The sequence below is a fragment of the Quercus lobata genome, chromosome 11, assembly GCF_001633185.2.
Source record: "Quercus lobata isolate SW786 chromosome 11, ValleyOak3.0 Primary Assembly, whole genome shotgun sequence".
Classification (NCBI taxonomy): domain Eukaryota; kingdom Viridiplantae; phylum Streptophyta; class Magnoliopsida; order Fagales; family Fagaceae; genus Quercus; species Quercus lobata.
Window position 1 is genome coordinate 363078 of NC_044914.1, and position 15921 is coordinate 378998.

The 15921-nt window shown below is 33.1% G+C and overlaps 1 protein-coding gene across 1 annotated transcript; it reads left to right on the forward strand.

Annotated features, from left to right (window-relative positions):
- Positions 1 to 7597: 7597 nt before the first annotated feature.
- Positions 7598 to 10374, forward strand: LOC115969017 (transcription factor MYB8-like). Its single transcript, XM_031088577.1, has 3 exons — positions 7598 to 7792; positions 7948 to 8077; positions 9586 to 10374. Exons 1-3 carry the CDS (start codon positions 7660 to 7662, stop codon positions 10088 to 10090), a joined length of 768 nt encoding a protein of 255 aa, XP_030944437.1. The 5' UTR covers positions 7598 to 7659; the 3' UTR covers positions 10091 to 10374.
- The last annotated feature ends 5547 nt before the right edge of the window (positions 10375 to 15921 follow it).

The following is a 15921-nucleotide window of genomic DNA, read 5'->3' on the forward strand; positions in this document are numbered from 1 at the left end:
TGTAGCCATAGGTTTGTATTAATGTATTTTCATAGGCTTTTATTGTTAGCGAGAATAACAGATACTTAAGGCTTCTATAAATATTCATCATAGGGTCTTGAATAATAATTTCCATGAACTAAAATAATAATTTGTATTAATCTCATAAATAATATTTTACATAGGTTTAATTATTTCAATAATATTTGTCATGCTTAAATAACTTATTGGTGTTTCATAAATGATACTTGCCATGGACTATTTAATTCCCATAGTATTCCATAAAAAATATTTGCCATGGGTTTTTATCAATAGTAATTTCCACGGACTTAATACTGCAGAGATAAATAGTGTAACATAAGATAAATAATTACCACATATTTTTAACATAAGTTCCATGGTTTGGAGTCCCTCAGAAAAATTGTGTCAAAAAAAAAAAAAAAAAAAAAACAGTTCCATGGTTTGTAATATGGTATAAAATAAATAATTTCGATGGGTTTACAATCTCCACGGGCTTATGAAAAAATTGCTAGATAATTTTATTGGCCAAACTTTGTTAGCATTGGGCTTTGAGGAAAACATTTATATTTGACAATCATAGTATTTTGTCAAGTAAATAATTATGATTTTCCATGCATTATTAGCTTTAGACTTTTGAAATAGTAGCATTTGAGCATTATTAGTCTCCGGCTTTTAGTAAAATATTTATATTTGATAGTTGTGCTACCTAATCATTATTGGTTTTAGACTTTTAAATCATAGCGTTTGCCAAGTATTATTAATCTTGAGCTTTTAAAATAATAGTATTTGCCAAGCATTATTAGTCTCAGGATTTTGAAATAATATGATAATACTTGCCAAATGATATTGGGATTCAAAATAATTGTGTGTCAAGCAGTAATAGTCTTGGGGTTTAAAATATTTTTTTGCCAAGCAATAATCATCTTGGACTTTTGCTATTGATATTGCCAAGTAGTTAGCTTAGGCTTTGATGTTGCCAAGTAATTTGCTTGGACTATGAATAAAATGGAATGTATGTATTGGGCTCATAGGGCCGATTTTGGGCTTTGCCAAATAGTAATATAAATTTTGATAAGATATGAGACTTTGGGCTTTTTGTGATGGTTTATATCGTGGGCTAATTTAGGGAGTAAGATGGTAAATAATTGTAGAGGATATTTGGGTATTCTTCGATAAGTGGGTAAGTAGGATCGAATAGGATTGTGGCATGCGGCATGTGTGAAAATTTATACCTTAATAGAAGTAAAATATTTTACGAACAATGATTTTCCATTTTCAAGTGTTTGTTTGCATGTAAAACGTGGTCAAACTTGTAAAAAATTTTTCGTTGACCGTAAAATCCTTTATAAAAGTTGTAAAATGTTTTCCTTTTAAAATTTTGGTAAAATATTTTATAAAAACATCTCCTGAGTGGCTTGCTCATCACATGCTCCTCTCGCCCCATTAGGTGGGCTAAGCACCTAGAGTCGCCCGCTCTAGTGATTAGTACTGACTGTTTGGAGTTATTGTTTCGATGACTGGTTCCACTGATTAGGTGGTCAAAGCTACCGCTTTGGCTACTAGTGTCGAAGGTTTAGTCACTAGAGATGCCATTTCGACTACTAGTGTCGATAATCTCATTACCGGAGTTGTCGTCGTTTTGTACATTAGTGTTAGCAGTTTGGCAACTAGAGACACCACTCCAACAACAGTCACTAGAGCCACCATTCTAATTGCTGCTTCCAATGGTTTGATCACCGAACCTTTAGTACCAGCAACCACGACAGCTAAGTTACTTGTTTGGTGATTTTTTTGAAAATTTTAACTTGACATACCAAACACCTGAAAATATTAGACTGAAAATGTTTTACATTTATAAGTTTGGCGAAACAATATAAAATAAACACTATTATACCAACACATGTAGTAGATACACACAATAAATCAAATACACCACATTATACCCTATTATAAACACTATTATATCACTCATTAGTTAATTTTCAAAAGAATAAATCTTGCTACACACTCATCAATGCGTACAACTTGTACACACTCCATTAAAATTAGCTAAAATTTTGAAGTCGTGCCTTGAAACACGATTTTACAATTTTAATTGTAATTATTTTTTTCAAAGTAGTGTGTTTAGATTGTGTGTAATTTTGAGTGTGCAATAATCATTTTCAAGAGTATATCAGAGAGAGTAAGAGAGACAAAATTATAATGGTTCATATAAATAGTTATCATATCTATCGTAAGATAGATTTTTTTTTTTTTTAATATTTACAATTTGGAAACATGTTAATTACAACAAGGATTATGTATTTGGAATTTGTTGATTGCTGAGGAATGGGCCAGATTTTTTTTCTTTTCTTTTTTAAACAATTCAAAATTTTGAGTCATCAATTATACATTTTTAAAGTCTAAAATTTAAATTTTGAGAGAGCCAAATTCAAAAAGTCTAAAACCTAAATTTTATTGGAGCCACGCACATTTAAAACCTGGGGGGGGGGGGGGGGCGGCCCTGTTAAGAGTATTTCATCATCAACATCAGTTTCAAATCATATTCATGATGATTGAAGTGATAAGAAAGAGCTTAAGGCTATTTGTAGACACTCCATTTTGTATCCATAATTTAACCTTAGAAGATGGCAAAGTAACCACTTTATGTGCCCCAAAAAATCATGGTTGCATTTTAGTCATTAAGTATCTGTTTGGATCCGGCGTTTGTTGCGTTTTGCGTTTGCATTTTTTTTTCCTACTGCAACACGCGTTTCAAGGAGACAAATTTCACTGTTCATGCTACTGTTAATGAACAGTAGCCATATATATTTGACTTTTCAACCCTTTTCATCACACCGTGGGTCCCGTGCACTGTTCACAAGACTCACAAACTTCACTTTTCATCAACTTTTTCATTAAAAATGGGTCTCACGGCACTATTCACACATTTAAAAATTATTTTGTTACAGTGTTTTCAGTTTTTAATTTTCAGTTTCAGCAAAAATAAGTTGTATCTAAATGGATCCTAACTCATTCATCATATCATGAAAATAATCTTGAGATTTCAATGATCCCAATGATACATCTGGTTTCCAAATCAAACAGTCTGTTCGAAAGATATCGCAAGATCAACTTTTAACGGTTTGCATGCATGCATTTGGGTGAAACCTATCACACATAATTAATTTTGAATGGTTGTTAAATAAAATTAATAAAATTAATTTTTGTGATTGGTGGAATATTTTTACTAAGGTGTGATTTGTTGCATAAGATTAAAACAAGTAAGCTAATAAGATTTAAAAACTGTAAATAATATGATTTTAAAGTAATTATCTTCAAGATAAATAAAGCTTCTCACAGAGTGTATGAGTTCTCTAATTGAGTCTCTGTGTGTTTAATGACTTTAAAATAAAGCTTTTATATGGTCTAGAGGTTTAGTGAATGAAACCCTAGCAATTCAAGTCATTATGGGCCGAAATTCAGATATGAAAATTCTGGAATCATAGAGCTCGATAGATCGAGAGGTGTCGAGCTTAGTATCAAGAATCTTCATTAAGTCTCAATAGATACTAGTGTTGAGCTTGTGTCATGACTAATGTCGAGCTATTCTTCACTTGTTTCTTGATTCAATTTTTATGTCTTTAATGATACCACTTGTTATGTCCATGCAACATCTTGATATATTAAATCCAACTTAGATCTATCCAATTATAAGTGAAGTGCATTTTGTCAAAGGATAAGCTAATACATAGAAAATATGATCCTAACACATCCATAGCTTTATTATGGCCTTGAAGAGTCCAAGTCTTACAACTAAAGTATGGGCTGGCAAATGACAAAAATAGCCCTTCAATAACTGGTAAGTAAAGTTTTACTGTAATTTTCAATTTTATACTATTAAAAATAGAAATGTTGCCATTGACAATGCATGACATGCTTTCTGTCTTTCTAGAATGTTGAAACGACTAATTTGGACATTTCCTAAAATTCAGGTATTTTTATTTTCAAATTAGTGATTTGATTTAAACCAAAAATTCAGGCAGATTTTATGGCTTTTTATTTTATCTATATATATATATATATATATAACCGAAGCCTCTACTAGCTCCACAATTTCCAAGTCATCTTTTTTTTTTTTTTTTCTTTTTAACGATTTATTATATTAGAATTTATTAATTTAGAACCCCACCCCAATCAACTCCCCTTTCAGCCTTCACGTCACCTCCTTCTTCTTTTTTTTCTTCTTTTTTAATGATTTATTATTAAATTCTAACGATTTATTATATTAGAATTTATTAATTTAGAACCCCACCCCAATCAACTCCCCTTCAGCCTTCACGTTACCTTCTTCTTCTTCTTTTTTTTTTTTTTTTGTTTTTAATTCTTTTGATAATTTTTTATTATTTTAGAATTTATTAATTTAATTCCCCTTCTTCACCCTTCTTCTTCTTTCTTTTTTCTTCTTTTTTTTTAATTCTTTTTAATAATTTATTATTATATTAGAATTTATTAATTTACAACCCTAATCCCCCTTCAGCCTTCACGTCACCTCCTTCTTCTTCTTCTTCTTCTTCTTTTCTTTTTTAATGATTTATTATATTAGAATTTATTAATTTAGAACCCCACCCCAATCAACTTCAACCTTCACGTCTAAAACAACCTCTCTGTTTCCCGTCAGCCTTCACGTCTAAAACAACCTCTCTATTTTCTAATATACACTGGCACCCCAAAACTCAGATCCTCCCGCTGCTGCCGCCACCATGGATCACCGCCACTGCATCGATTTCTTTTTGCCTCTCCATCGCCGCTCAATCTAGCCCATCATATTCTAGGTCGGCAAATTATTTTGAGGTAATTAAAACATATTTTTTACTTTGCATAATTTCTATATATTGCTCTCTCTCTATCCGCTTCAATTGTTCATGGAATTTTGTTAGTTTGTGGCTGTGGGTTGCTTTGGATTTAAGTATTTTTTTTTTGTTTTTCATGGAATTTTGTTGGTTTGTGGCTGTGGGTTGCTTTGGATTTAAGTTTTTTTGTTTTTGTTTTTTTTTTCTTTGCAGATTTCCATGTTTTCTTCTTCTTCCTTTGTTGTCAAATCTATGGCAAAGAAGAATCATGAAATTTTTGTTATTAGATTTTTTTTTCCTTTTTTTTTTTGTATGCGATTTTTATTGGATTTTTGGTTTTTTGGGATTCTTCTATTAGCTTTTAATTCTGGGTTTGTTTTAGTTGATATATAGTGTTTTTCTCATCTTCATTTTACATTGGTTTGGATTTTCTTTTTCCCTTTTTTTTTGGTTATGCAATTTTTATTGGATTTTTGGTTTCCTAGGATTCTTCAATTTGATTTCAATTTTGGGTTTGTTTTGGTTTGATATATAGTGTTATTGTCATCTTCATTTACATTTGTTTTCCCTTTTTATAAATTATTATAATCTTTGGGTCTTCATATATGATAGCTTGTGGAATGTTATGTTGGGGTTGCCGCTATTTTGGATTCCGTGGGAATTTTTTTTGAAGGTTGGGGTTGGTTAGTATAAGTGCTTGAGATTGCTGAACATGTGTTTGATAGAATGCTCAGGTGTTTGTTCTCAGATTCATTTGTAATATGCCTTTTGTTCTCTGTTTAAAAGAATTCAACTACAAGAAATTACAAAAAGGTTATGGTTTGATATATAGAGTTATTGTCGTCTTCAATCTAATAAGACCGTGCCAATTGCATGGTTAACTCCAAAAAAATTTTAATCAGATTTTTTTCTACAGAAAGCTGTGCTATTACCCCAGTCCATTAAAAATCACTACTCATGTTTTAGTTTTAAAGTTGTAATATCTATTGGACAATATAGTATTTTGTGTTTCAATGTATTAATATTGTTCTTTTTTTAAAACAACAAAAAAAATTGTTATATTTGAATGATATCTTGAATAATCACTAAATATATATAGTATATTATTAATGTCAACTCTTATTCATAAGCATTTCATTTAATTATATAAGTTATTCCAACTAAAATAAAATGAAATGAAGATTTGAAATAATATTTTAAACTACCATAAATAAATATTCAATATAAACTAAAATTAATAAATTTTTCTTTTTTAAAATCTAATTTTCAATAGTTTCATGTGCATCGCACGGGTTTGCGACTAGTTTAAATAAATGATATTATGTTATTGGATTTAAGAACTACAGTTGCTCGCCGTACTCCAACGAGATTATTGAAAATTTCATTTGGGAGGAGAGGAGGAGACATGGTTAGGAAATTTGGATGATGGGCCATAGAACCATATGTTAATTTGTTAGTGACATTGCTTTCAAGGCTTTTTGTTTTTTAATAAGGATAAAGTTTAGATATAAAATTGGTTGTAGCATAAGGTTACAACCTTACTTAATATCTTTTTATTGGATATGATTGTTGACAAATCCACCGTTGGATTACTTCTTCTTCTTATATCCCTCATACTTGCAAAATTTCTAGAAAATCAAATATCAGTAGCTATATCATCAATAAATTGTTTAAATTGCAAGTTTTTGTAGTTTAAAAGTATATATAAAATATAAGGTTATAGATTATATAGTAAATAACATCCAATTGATATAAAAGTTTACATGTGTATTAAGAGTGTAAAGAACAACTAACTCAACAGTTAGATTTTCAAAATATGCAGTAATATTTATTTTATTGAGTAAAGTTGTAACCTTATGCTACAATTAATTTTGTAGTTAAACTTTATCATTTTAATAAACATTGCTTTCAAGACTTTGGTTATTATTTGTCACGACCACCGAGTACCTTCTATTATGGTAACACCCAAAAAAGATTAAAAAGTAAGGTACACTATTGGCATTTAAAGTTAGTATGCATTTGGGTTAGGATTAAAAATTAAAATTATTTTATTATTCAGCTTATTTTTGCTACTATTCATGGGTCTCACTGCACTTTTGAATACTATTTATGGGTCTTACTGTACTATTTAAACTAACTTTTATATTTATCTACAGTACTTTCATTTCAACAAAATAAGAGATATCCAAACACACTTTTAAGAATATTAACCAATGAGAGAGAGAGAGAGAGAGATGCAAGTGGGGCGGCTGGGTGATTCAACAAACATTCAATAGCTACATAGAAAGGTCGTTAGGAGAAGACACAATTATTATTGAAGGTTGAGAAGTAGAGTGGCTATACAGAGTTCAATAATTATTTTGATACTGTTACCTTTATGAAATAGAAAGGCTTTATATAGCTATCATATATAAAATAATAAAGCCTATAGAGTTGCCCATTTGCATCCAAAAAAAAAAAAAAAAGCGCGAAAAAATTGACTCTTTGAGAGTTGATAGCTACTGCTGCTACTTAGTAAACGCATACACGCTACTACAACTATTATATACAAATAAATATTATTTATGATCTAAAATATATAATCCTAGCTCCCAACTATATTATCCATTTGACTATTAAATCAATAATATTCATGATGATTACGTTGATTTCACAGACATATATAGGACCACAACATTGAGGCATGTGGTCCAATTATATACCATAATAAATAAATGAAATATGTATCCTTTAGCGATAATATATATAACTATCAATGACCTACCCATTGTAATCACAATCACAACCAGAGAGAGAGAGAGAGAGAGAGAGAGTTTGGACCGTTTTAATGGGAAGAAGCCCCTGTTGTTCCAAGGAGGGCTTGAACAAAGGTGCTTGGACAGCCCAAGAAGACAAAATTCTCACAGAATACGTTAGAATCCATGGCGAAGGACAATGGGGAAAACTTCCAAAAAGAGCAGGTAAGATATATATATATATATACATATAGTAGCTAATAAGAAGAGTGCTTTTCTTTCTTTTTCCTTTAAGGAAGGGAGAGCCGCTAGCTTAGAATTTAGAATATTGGTACGTACGTACGTACGTACAGAGCTAGATTCATTTGGTCTGTGTGCAGGTTTGAAAAGATGTGGGAAGAGCTGCAGGCTTCGCTGGTTGAATTATCTTAGACCAGACATTAAGAGAGGTAACATATCACCGGATGAAGAAGAACTCATCATTAGGCTTCACAAGCTCCTGGGAAACAGGTTTTCTTTCTTCTCCGATCCGCTACCCCTGAAAACGTTTAAAAAATCATAATGGATAGCTTTAGACGTGTCATCTTCTCCAATATTCCCACCTGATCATGTCATGGATGGTTTATATATATATATATATATAGATGGGTTCAAGTTACACCTGGTGTAACTTCACAAGAGTTACACCTTTTTTGAACCATTGATTTGTATTAGATCTAAGGGTGAAAAAAACACTCATAGTCATGTATTTATTGTTCCCTAGAAATTAGTAACTAAGTCATTAATTCTTCTTATTAAAAATAGAAAAATTAAAAACAGCATTAACTCTCTCCATCATCTTCATCTTCTCTCCCTCTCTCACATGGTCTTGGGTTCTATCTTGTGGGCGTCACTTGTGGGCTTGAAGGCAAGAAAGACACTAACAATTGAAGTTTTGTTCAGCTTTTTAGTTTGCAATTTAAAAAATGATTTTGGATTGTTTAGCTTTGTTCCTGTTTTGCTTAAATAATTCTCATTCCAAATTAAAATTATTCCAAAGTTCATGAATGGTGTCGTTAAGTACTTGGTAAAGGACAAAAAATCCTTATCTTATGCTAGAATTTTCATAAAATGATGAAACTTCAATCCTTATCCTATTCAAGTTAGTCGTGGTTGCACTATTTTAGTTACTTGTGCAGGATTTCTTTTGATTAAGGAATAAGAAATCAAACATGGCTTTCAAAGAAGTTTACTTTGATCATTACTATCAAAATTATGAAGCATGCTGTTTTTCGTTTTTTTTGAGAGAAAAAGACCATGTGAGAGAGGGAGAGAAGATGAAGATGATGGAGAGCAAAGAGTTAATGCTGTTTTTTATTTTTCTATTTTTAATAAGAAGAATTAATGACTTAGTTACTAATTTCTAGGGAACAATAAATACATGACTATGAGTGTTTTTTTCACCCTTAGATCTAATACAAATCAATGGTCTAAAAAAGATGTAACTCTTATAAAGTTACACCAGGTGTAACTTGAACCCATCTCATATATATATATATATATATATAGTGAAGTTGTCGTGGTGAATGGTAGAGAACAAAACAATAGTAGAATAATGTGACAATCAGTGGCTTGAGATATTCCCCAAATATATTTTAAAATTATTGAATTTTCGGGTATATAACAATATAAATTTGACCAAAATTCTTAGATCTGCCATTACTGAAAATGATAGTCCACTTACTGACCGTCGACTACTTCAACTTTCTTGTACCAAATTAAAGTTGTAGTTGTAGAAGAATTGTTCCTTAGATACATGTTTTACTGGAACCACATATTTCCAGACATAATTCTTATCTTTTGTGAGCTTTATTAGTTCTAAGAGTGTTAATTTGCTTATATAGCTTTCGTTCAGGTGGATCGACATTAATTTCCAGAGGTCAAATTCCCCCAACCCTTAATACTTTCAGAAAAAGAGAACACCATATATAATTTGATGATAAGACACAGACATTTGATCTGTTTATTCTAATTTGTAGATGGTCTCTAATAGCTGGGAGGCTTCCAGGCCGAACAGACAATGAAATAAAGAACTATTGGAACTCAAATCTGGCCAGAAAAGTTCATGACAACAAAAGTGCTACTCCAACTCCTTCAGGCCAGTTCGCCCAGGACAAATCCAAGATTGATTTGCAGGTGGTCCGGACCAACGCAATTAACAACAAAAATTATCATTTTGACACCAAAGATTCATGGCTATCCGTGGACTGTGACCATACATTTAATGATAAGTCCTTGGAATTTGATATGTACCATGGACTATCGTCTTTTGCTAACGGATCAGAAAATATTCAATCATCGGATTTTATGATGGATTTCAATATGGGAGAGCCTTGCTTCTCTGATCTTCTCATCAGCTCTTACCTTCCAGACTCACGTGTCTTCGAATGTAGCAATGACTATGATAATGGATTGTCCCCCTCTTTGGAAAAATGTTTAATATTCTCCAATGAAATGCTGTGTGATTGGACCTTCATTCAATAATTGTGTTCAAGCAAGCCAACGTGACACCCAGCAGTCTACATCCATTAGCTTCCTCTCTTGACACTGAAGTGGGATAGCAGGTAGAATAATTGACTCTGAAGTGATTGGTCTTTTACTGTTTATTACCCCGTAAGATTTAATGTTAATTTGATATGTTTATTGAAAATTTTATTAGTGCTTTATTTCCATTTGTTGATGTTAGCGGGCTTTTTAAATAAACAATGTATTTATAGTTGTACTTGATGTGTAAGTTGTCTGGAGTAATAAATAAAGGATTTTACTAATGTGTGCTCTTAAAGCACGCATCAATTTTCATTTTTTTAAAAAAAAAATATTCGAGAATTGAAAAGGTAAAAGTTCTCTTTTCTTTATCACGTTAATACATTGATTATTATTGGGTATTCCGAAAATATACTCCTCTCTCACCTAAGAATAGGTCTTACTCACTATAGGTCCACCCTAAATGAGAGGGAGGGAGCATACTTCTGAATTACCTAATAAATTTCTTTATTACAAGATATATATTAAACAGTACTAAATAACAACATTCTGATCAAAAGACTCGTCAACAGACTATTTGATCTGCTTTGAACTTGGAAGACTTGCAAAAAAGAGTAAACACTTTTGCCAGAGAGCATTGGTGTGTGTTGGCCAAAACCTTTTAATAGCTAAGAGTAATGCGAGAGATACACCAAAATCAATACCTTACTTATATGTCAACTCTTGATTGGATTTTATCACTTTCACATGGGCCCACCACATGTACTTGAAGATGCTAAAGTCCAATAAATAGGAGTGTCAATAAAATGCAACTATAGTATGTTCCCTCAGACCTTTTAATGGAGATAGTTGGTGATTTATATAGAAACTCTTAAGGTCCTCTATGTCGCCCCTTCCAAGACTCGACCATAAGGCCACAACTCATTTGACCTCACACTCAATGAGCTATGTCTAATTACTAGACGTTGTGATTGGCTCTGATACCAAATGATAGGAACCCATGGGTAGAACTCACCCTTGAAAATTGGCTTGCAATGGGAGAGTGTCTAAAAACTTATAAACACATGGTTAAACTTACACTTAATCCATGTGGGACATTAAAATCATAACATAAAACCGCCAAATTCAAGTGTTAAATTGGTCTACGGCTGGTCGTCGATGATAGGAACTGGTGATTTCAATTTGAGTGGTAGGTTTCCCTTTTAAGACCTCAACAAATTCGACCTGTCAGATTACCTTCCTCTATTGCTGCGGATTTTTGCAAAATTTGGTGAGATCTCCACTCCATCGTGGCGGTTGATTTTGACTAAAGTAGTGGTTGCTGATAGGTCTTCAATTCTTCTACCCGACATGGTTGAATCCAGTGACAAATGGACACCAAATCTAATGTTTTCAACCCGTGAACACCCCTAATTAGGATTATATTACATTTAGAAAAATATGTTCTAGACCAAATAACCCGAAGAAAAATACCGAACCCGTCTTGAGAACTTTGAAACCAAACTAAAAAATGGGTCTACCTGTACTTGACCCACTTAACTACAGGTCGGGTTAACCCGTACCCAACCTGTTTATTAAAAGCAATTTTTCTTTCCTCATATTAGATTCTATAAGACAGTACAACATATTCATTTTTCACAATTATACACACACATTTAGTATTTATGGTAATGATATACTATACCTAGAAAAAAAATTATGTTCCATAATATGTACTAATTTATTAATCTTTTATGATATCATTAGTAAACTATAGATTGTGTATAATTAAAAAATTGTGTGTATTTAAATTTTATTTTTTGAGTAATTTGTAATTTGTTATCTTATTTGTATTGAAATGAAGACAAAAAACAACATATTCATGTTGTTGTTGTTGTTGTTGTTATTATTATTATTATTATTTATTTTTCTTCATGTTAAAGAATACGGGTCCACCTATAACCCAATTGACTTGACCTGCTCAAAACCTATTTAGGAAAAATTGTTTTTGACTCGATCTCGTTATAACCCATAACTCGATAAACCCAAACCCGATATCATTCATAATTCATAACCCAATTAACCCAACCCATCCTAACCAATTTGCCTAGTCTAGAATATATATGGCCATTTTCTACTTAATTCTCTCCCATTATCCTTTGTCATGGCATTAGAGGTGTAATCGATTTGATTCGGCCGGTTTTCTATGTGTTGGCCAACCGAAATCGAAATTTTTGGTTTGTGAACTTCTCCATCGAAACTGACCGAAGTAGTTGGAAATCAATCAATTTTAGTTGGATTTCGGTTTTGGTCGGTTTCGGTGGGTTTTTTCAGTTTCCTTATCACATCTATTTTCTAAGAAAGCAAACAAAGAAAAGAAAAACTAAAGAAATTGATCTAGAGAAAAGAAACAAAGAACAAACTAGAAATATAAACCCAACAAACTAAATCCAAGCAAAAAGAGTGGTAGCACATCTTTTGATCTACAATTGCTTCTCATCTAAGAGATGTAGATGGTGGCTAAAGAAACAAAGAACAAACTTGATATATAAACCTAGCAAACTAAATCCAAGCAAAAAGAGTGGTAGCACTTCTTTTGATCTCCAATAGCTTCTCAACTAAGAGATGTAGATGGTGGCTAAAGAAATAGGTAAGGGATGAGTGAAGAGGAAGAGAGGGGATGGGGTGGCTGAGAAGAGAGGATGAGAGAAGGAAAAGTGGAAAAGGATTGAGGGGAGATGGGGAGGGTGGCTAAATGAGAAAGAGATGTTTAGGGTTTTAAATGTTTATTTTTAAATAGAACACAAAACGACATAGTTTTGATAATAGAAACTTAAAAAATGAGAAGGAAAAAAAAAAGTTGTTCTGGAGGTTAGAACCTTAGACGGGAACTTGAAAAACATGCATGGCACGCGTGTTATCTCCTAAGGCAACATACGTTTATGAAATATATTTTACCAATAATATATATATATATATATATCGCTCGGTTTCAGTTTGCTTCAGTATACATTTCACTAAAACTAGGATAGAACTGATCAATTTCGGTTTTTTTAAAATTTAAACCAAAACCAAACCGAACCAAAAAAAAACTGAAAATTAAATTTAGTTCGGGCAGTTTCAGTTGGTCCATTCAGTTTTTCGGTTTTTTGCACACCCCTACATGGCATGATGGGAGTGGTGGCATTTAAGTAGGGCTTAATTCTAGGGATTTGGACCCATGATTGGAGAATGTGGTTTGGTGGGTGTGAATCTCGCAAAGAATCACTCCTTTCCAAATCACGTTGAGAGAAGTTTGTCCTTAAGACCTCGTTTGATAGCCCCTGTCTAGTAGGGCTTATCCAAGAGTGAAGACCTTCAGACATGGTGATGGAAAGTTGTCTAAAGAAGATAACCCATCAAGGAGTATTGACATAATTTGAAAGTATTAATCCTTTGCATAACCCTATTTTTGAAAATATATGAATATGAGAGTTGAATTCTCTATAAACCAATCATTTTAAGACTCAGGCCAAACCAATCGGCATGTTCGGGTTAACCAGGTACAGACCACCAAGTCAATTATTTGAGCCCTAAAAAAGAGAAAATAGAACAAAAACCCTTTGGAACATGATCTAACTCTTCGTTGATTCTCTAAATTGTTCATGAATCAACCAGCCTTTTTTTTTTCCTTTCGAATTTTTCATTGCAAATGAAGCCATCTCTTATGGAATTGTATAACATAAAAAGTCACACATATATATATATATATATATATATATATATATATATTAAAATCCCAAAAAGACCAAAATTGTCATTTCACAAACCTAACGGCAAAAGGTACACATGGTCCAGAAAATTTTCAAAATTCATATCAACTTAGGACCTCATAAGCAAAATGTCATTTTTAAGATTATAAATAGAGGATTTTAATCAGGAAATGTGACAGTAAGGCTGTCCAAACCCGACCAAAGCCCGACAACCCAGCCAAACTACCTTATGCCAACCCGATTTTGGCCCAAACCGAAGGTCCAATCGGTCGGTTGCGGGTTTCTGTTCTCAAGAACCAACACCGGCAGGTTGAGTGGCGAGTTTGTTTCTCCAAAACTCAAGCAACCCGAACCCGATCGAAGTTGTATAAAAAATCTGGCCAAATCCTGCAAAATCAAGTCAGATCCGGCGAGATCTCGACTAAATCTGGTGAGATCTCAACCAAATCCGGCTAGATTTATTGTGATTTAGCCAAATCCGGCCAATTCCAACAATTTTTAGTGAAAATTTTCAAATTCCAGGGAAAAAAAATGAAGATTCCAGTGAGATTTTCCAGATTCTGGCATGATTTTCCAGATCCCAGCAAGATTTTCCAAATTCTGGCATTATTTTCCAAATTTCGGTGATATTTTTCAGGTTCCGGCATCGTTTTTTTTTCAAATTTCGATGATTTTTTTTACTCCAGCAACCAACCGAACCAACCGATGCTCACCCTCACTCGAAACTGACTTGACCGATTTTTCCGGCGGTCGGTTTTGGGTTCCTCTACCCTCCACCCGATGCCGGCGGGTTAAGTCCGAGTTGGGCCCAAAACCGACACGGCCCGACCTATGGACAGCCCTATGTGAAAGGTTGATTTTCTTTGGTTAAGAAATGACCTTAAAATGAATATGAACATATAAAATTAAAAGTAATTGATATTAATTGATCTTTGATAATGAGTAATTATAACTTGTTGATGCTCAAAATTGCAAATATTTTGGACCAAGAAGTAAAGCCAAAAACTCAATGAATTTAGGCCTAAAGGAATTGAGAATTTAAGCCCAATAGAAATTAAGGCCCAAAGACCCACCAAGAAGACTAAAGAACAAGAAAGACCCAAAAAACAAAATAAAAGAAATAAAAGCCTAAACTTACATCTTTTTTTTTTTTTTTTTGAGAAAAGACTGTGGACGACTAAATTTCTCGATTGGAAATAAGTCAAACAAGTGAAATTGTTTCACAAATGCGAATTTGTATTGATGATTGTGTGGTACAATTCTCTATGATTACAAAAGATTGATCCTCTGATTCGATCTCCTTCAAAGATTTGTTGATTGGATTTGTGGTAATATGATTTTGACTTGAACACAAAATATCCTTCAATTTGGTTGAGGGATGGATCGAAGATTGCTGAAACGGAATTACAATGAATCTCTGGCTATGAGCTTGTTAGAAATCCTTTGTTCTTCGCGTTCTTCGTATGTTCTTCATCTTCGAAGGTTTGTGGTGGAAGTTCTTCTGGGCTTTGGAGGCTTGGATCCGTAGAGTTTCACTGACTTGTGATTTGTTGATGTTTTCGAACACTTTTGGCTTGATTATCGCAAACTTTAGGATCTAGGCAGATGATCTGGATGATTCTGCTTCGAATGTTCTTCGATCTTGGGGTTGAAGTTCTTGAAGTTCTTGAAGGCTTTGAGGCTTGATCTTTGCAGAGCTTCCTCACTTCTGAATCTTGGTCCTTTTAAATGTCTTAGGAAGGCTTCTATTTATAGGAGTTTGGAAGGTGGCGGAGTCTGATTGGTGACACATGTCACAGCCTGATTGGTCCGCTTGTGTCATCGCTTACACGTGCTGGACTGCTTGTGTCATCGCTTACACGTGCTGGACTACTTGTGTCATCGCTTACACGTGCGAGGCTGCTTGTGTCATCGCTTACATGTATGCTGATGCGTGATTGGTTTTTTGCATGACACTTGCCAACTTTCCGTTGGCTTCTAAATAGTGATAGCAAAATCCAGCAGCAATACATGGTGCTTTATAATTGGCTGTATTTTGTGGACTTGGTAATGTGACGTGTCAGCTTGTAATAGGTCGGGAATTTTCCCTCTCTACAAAGA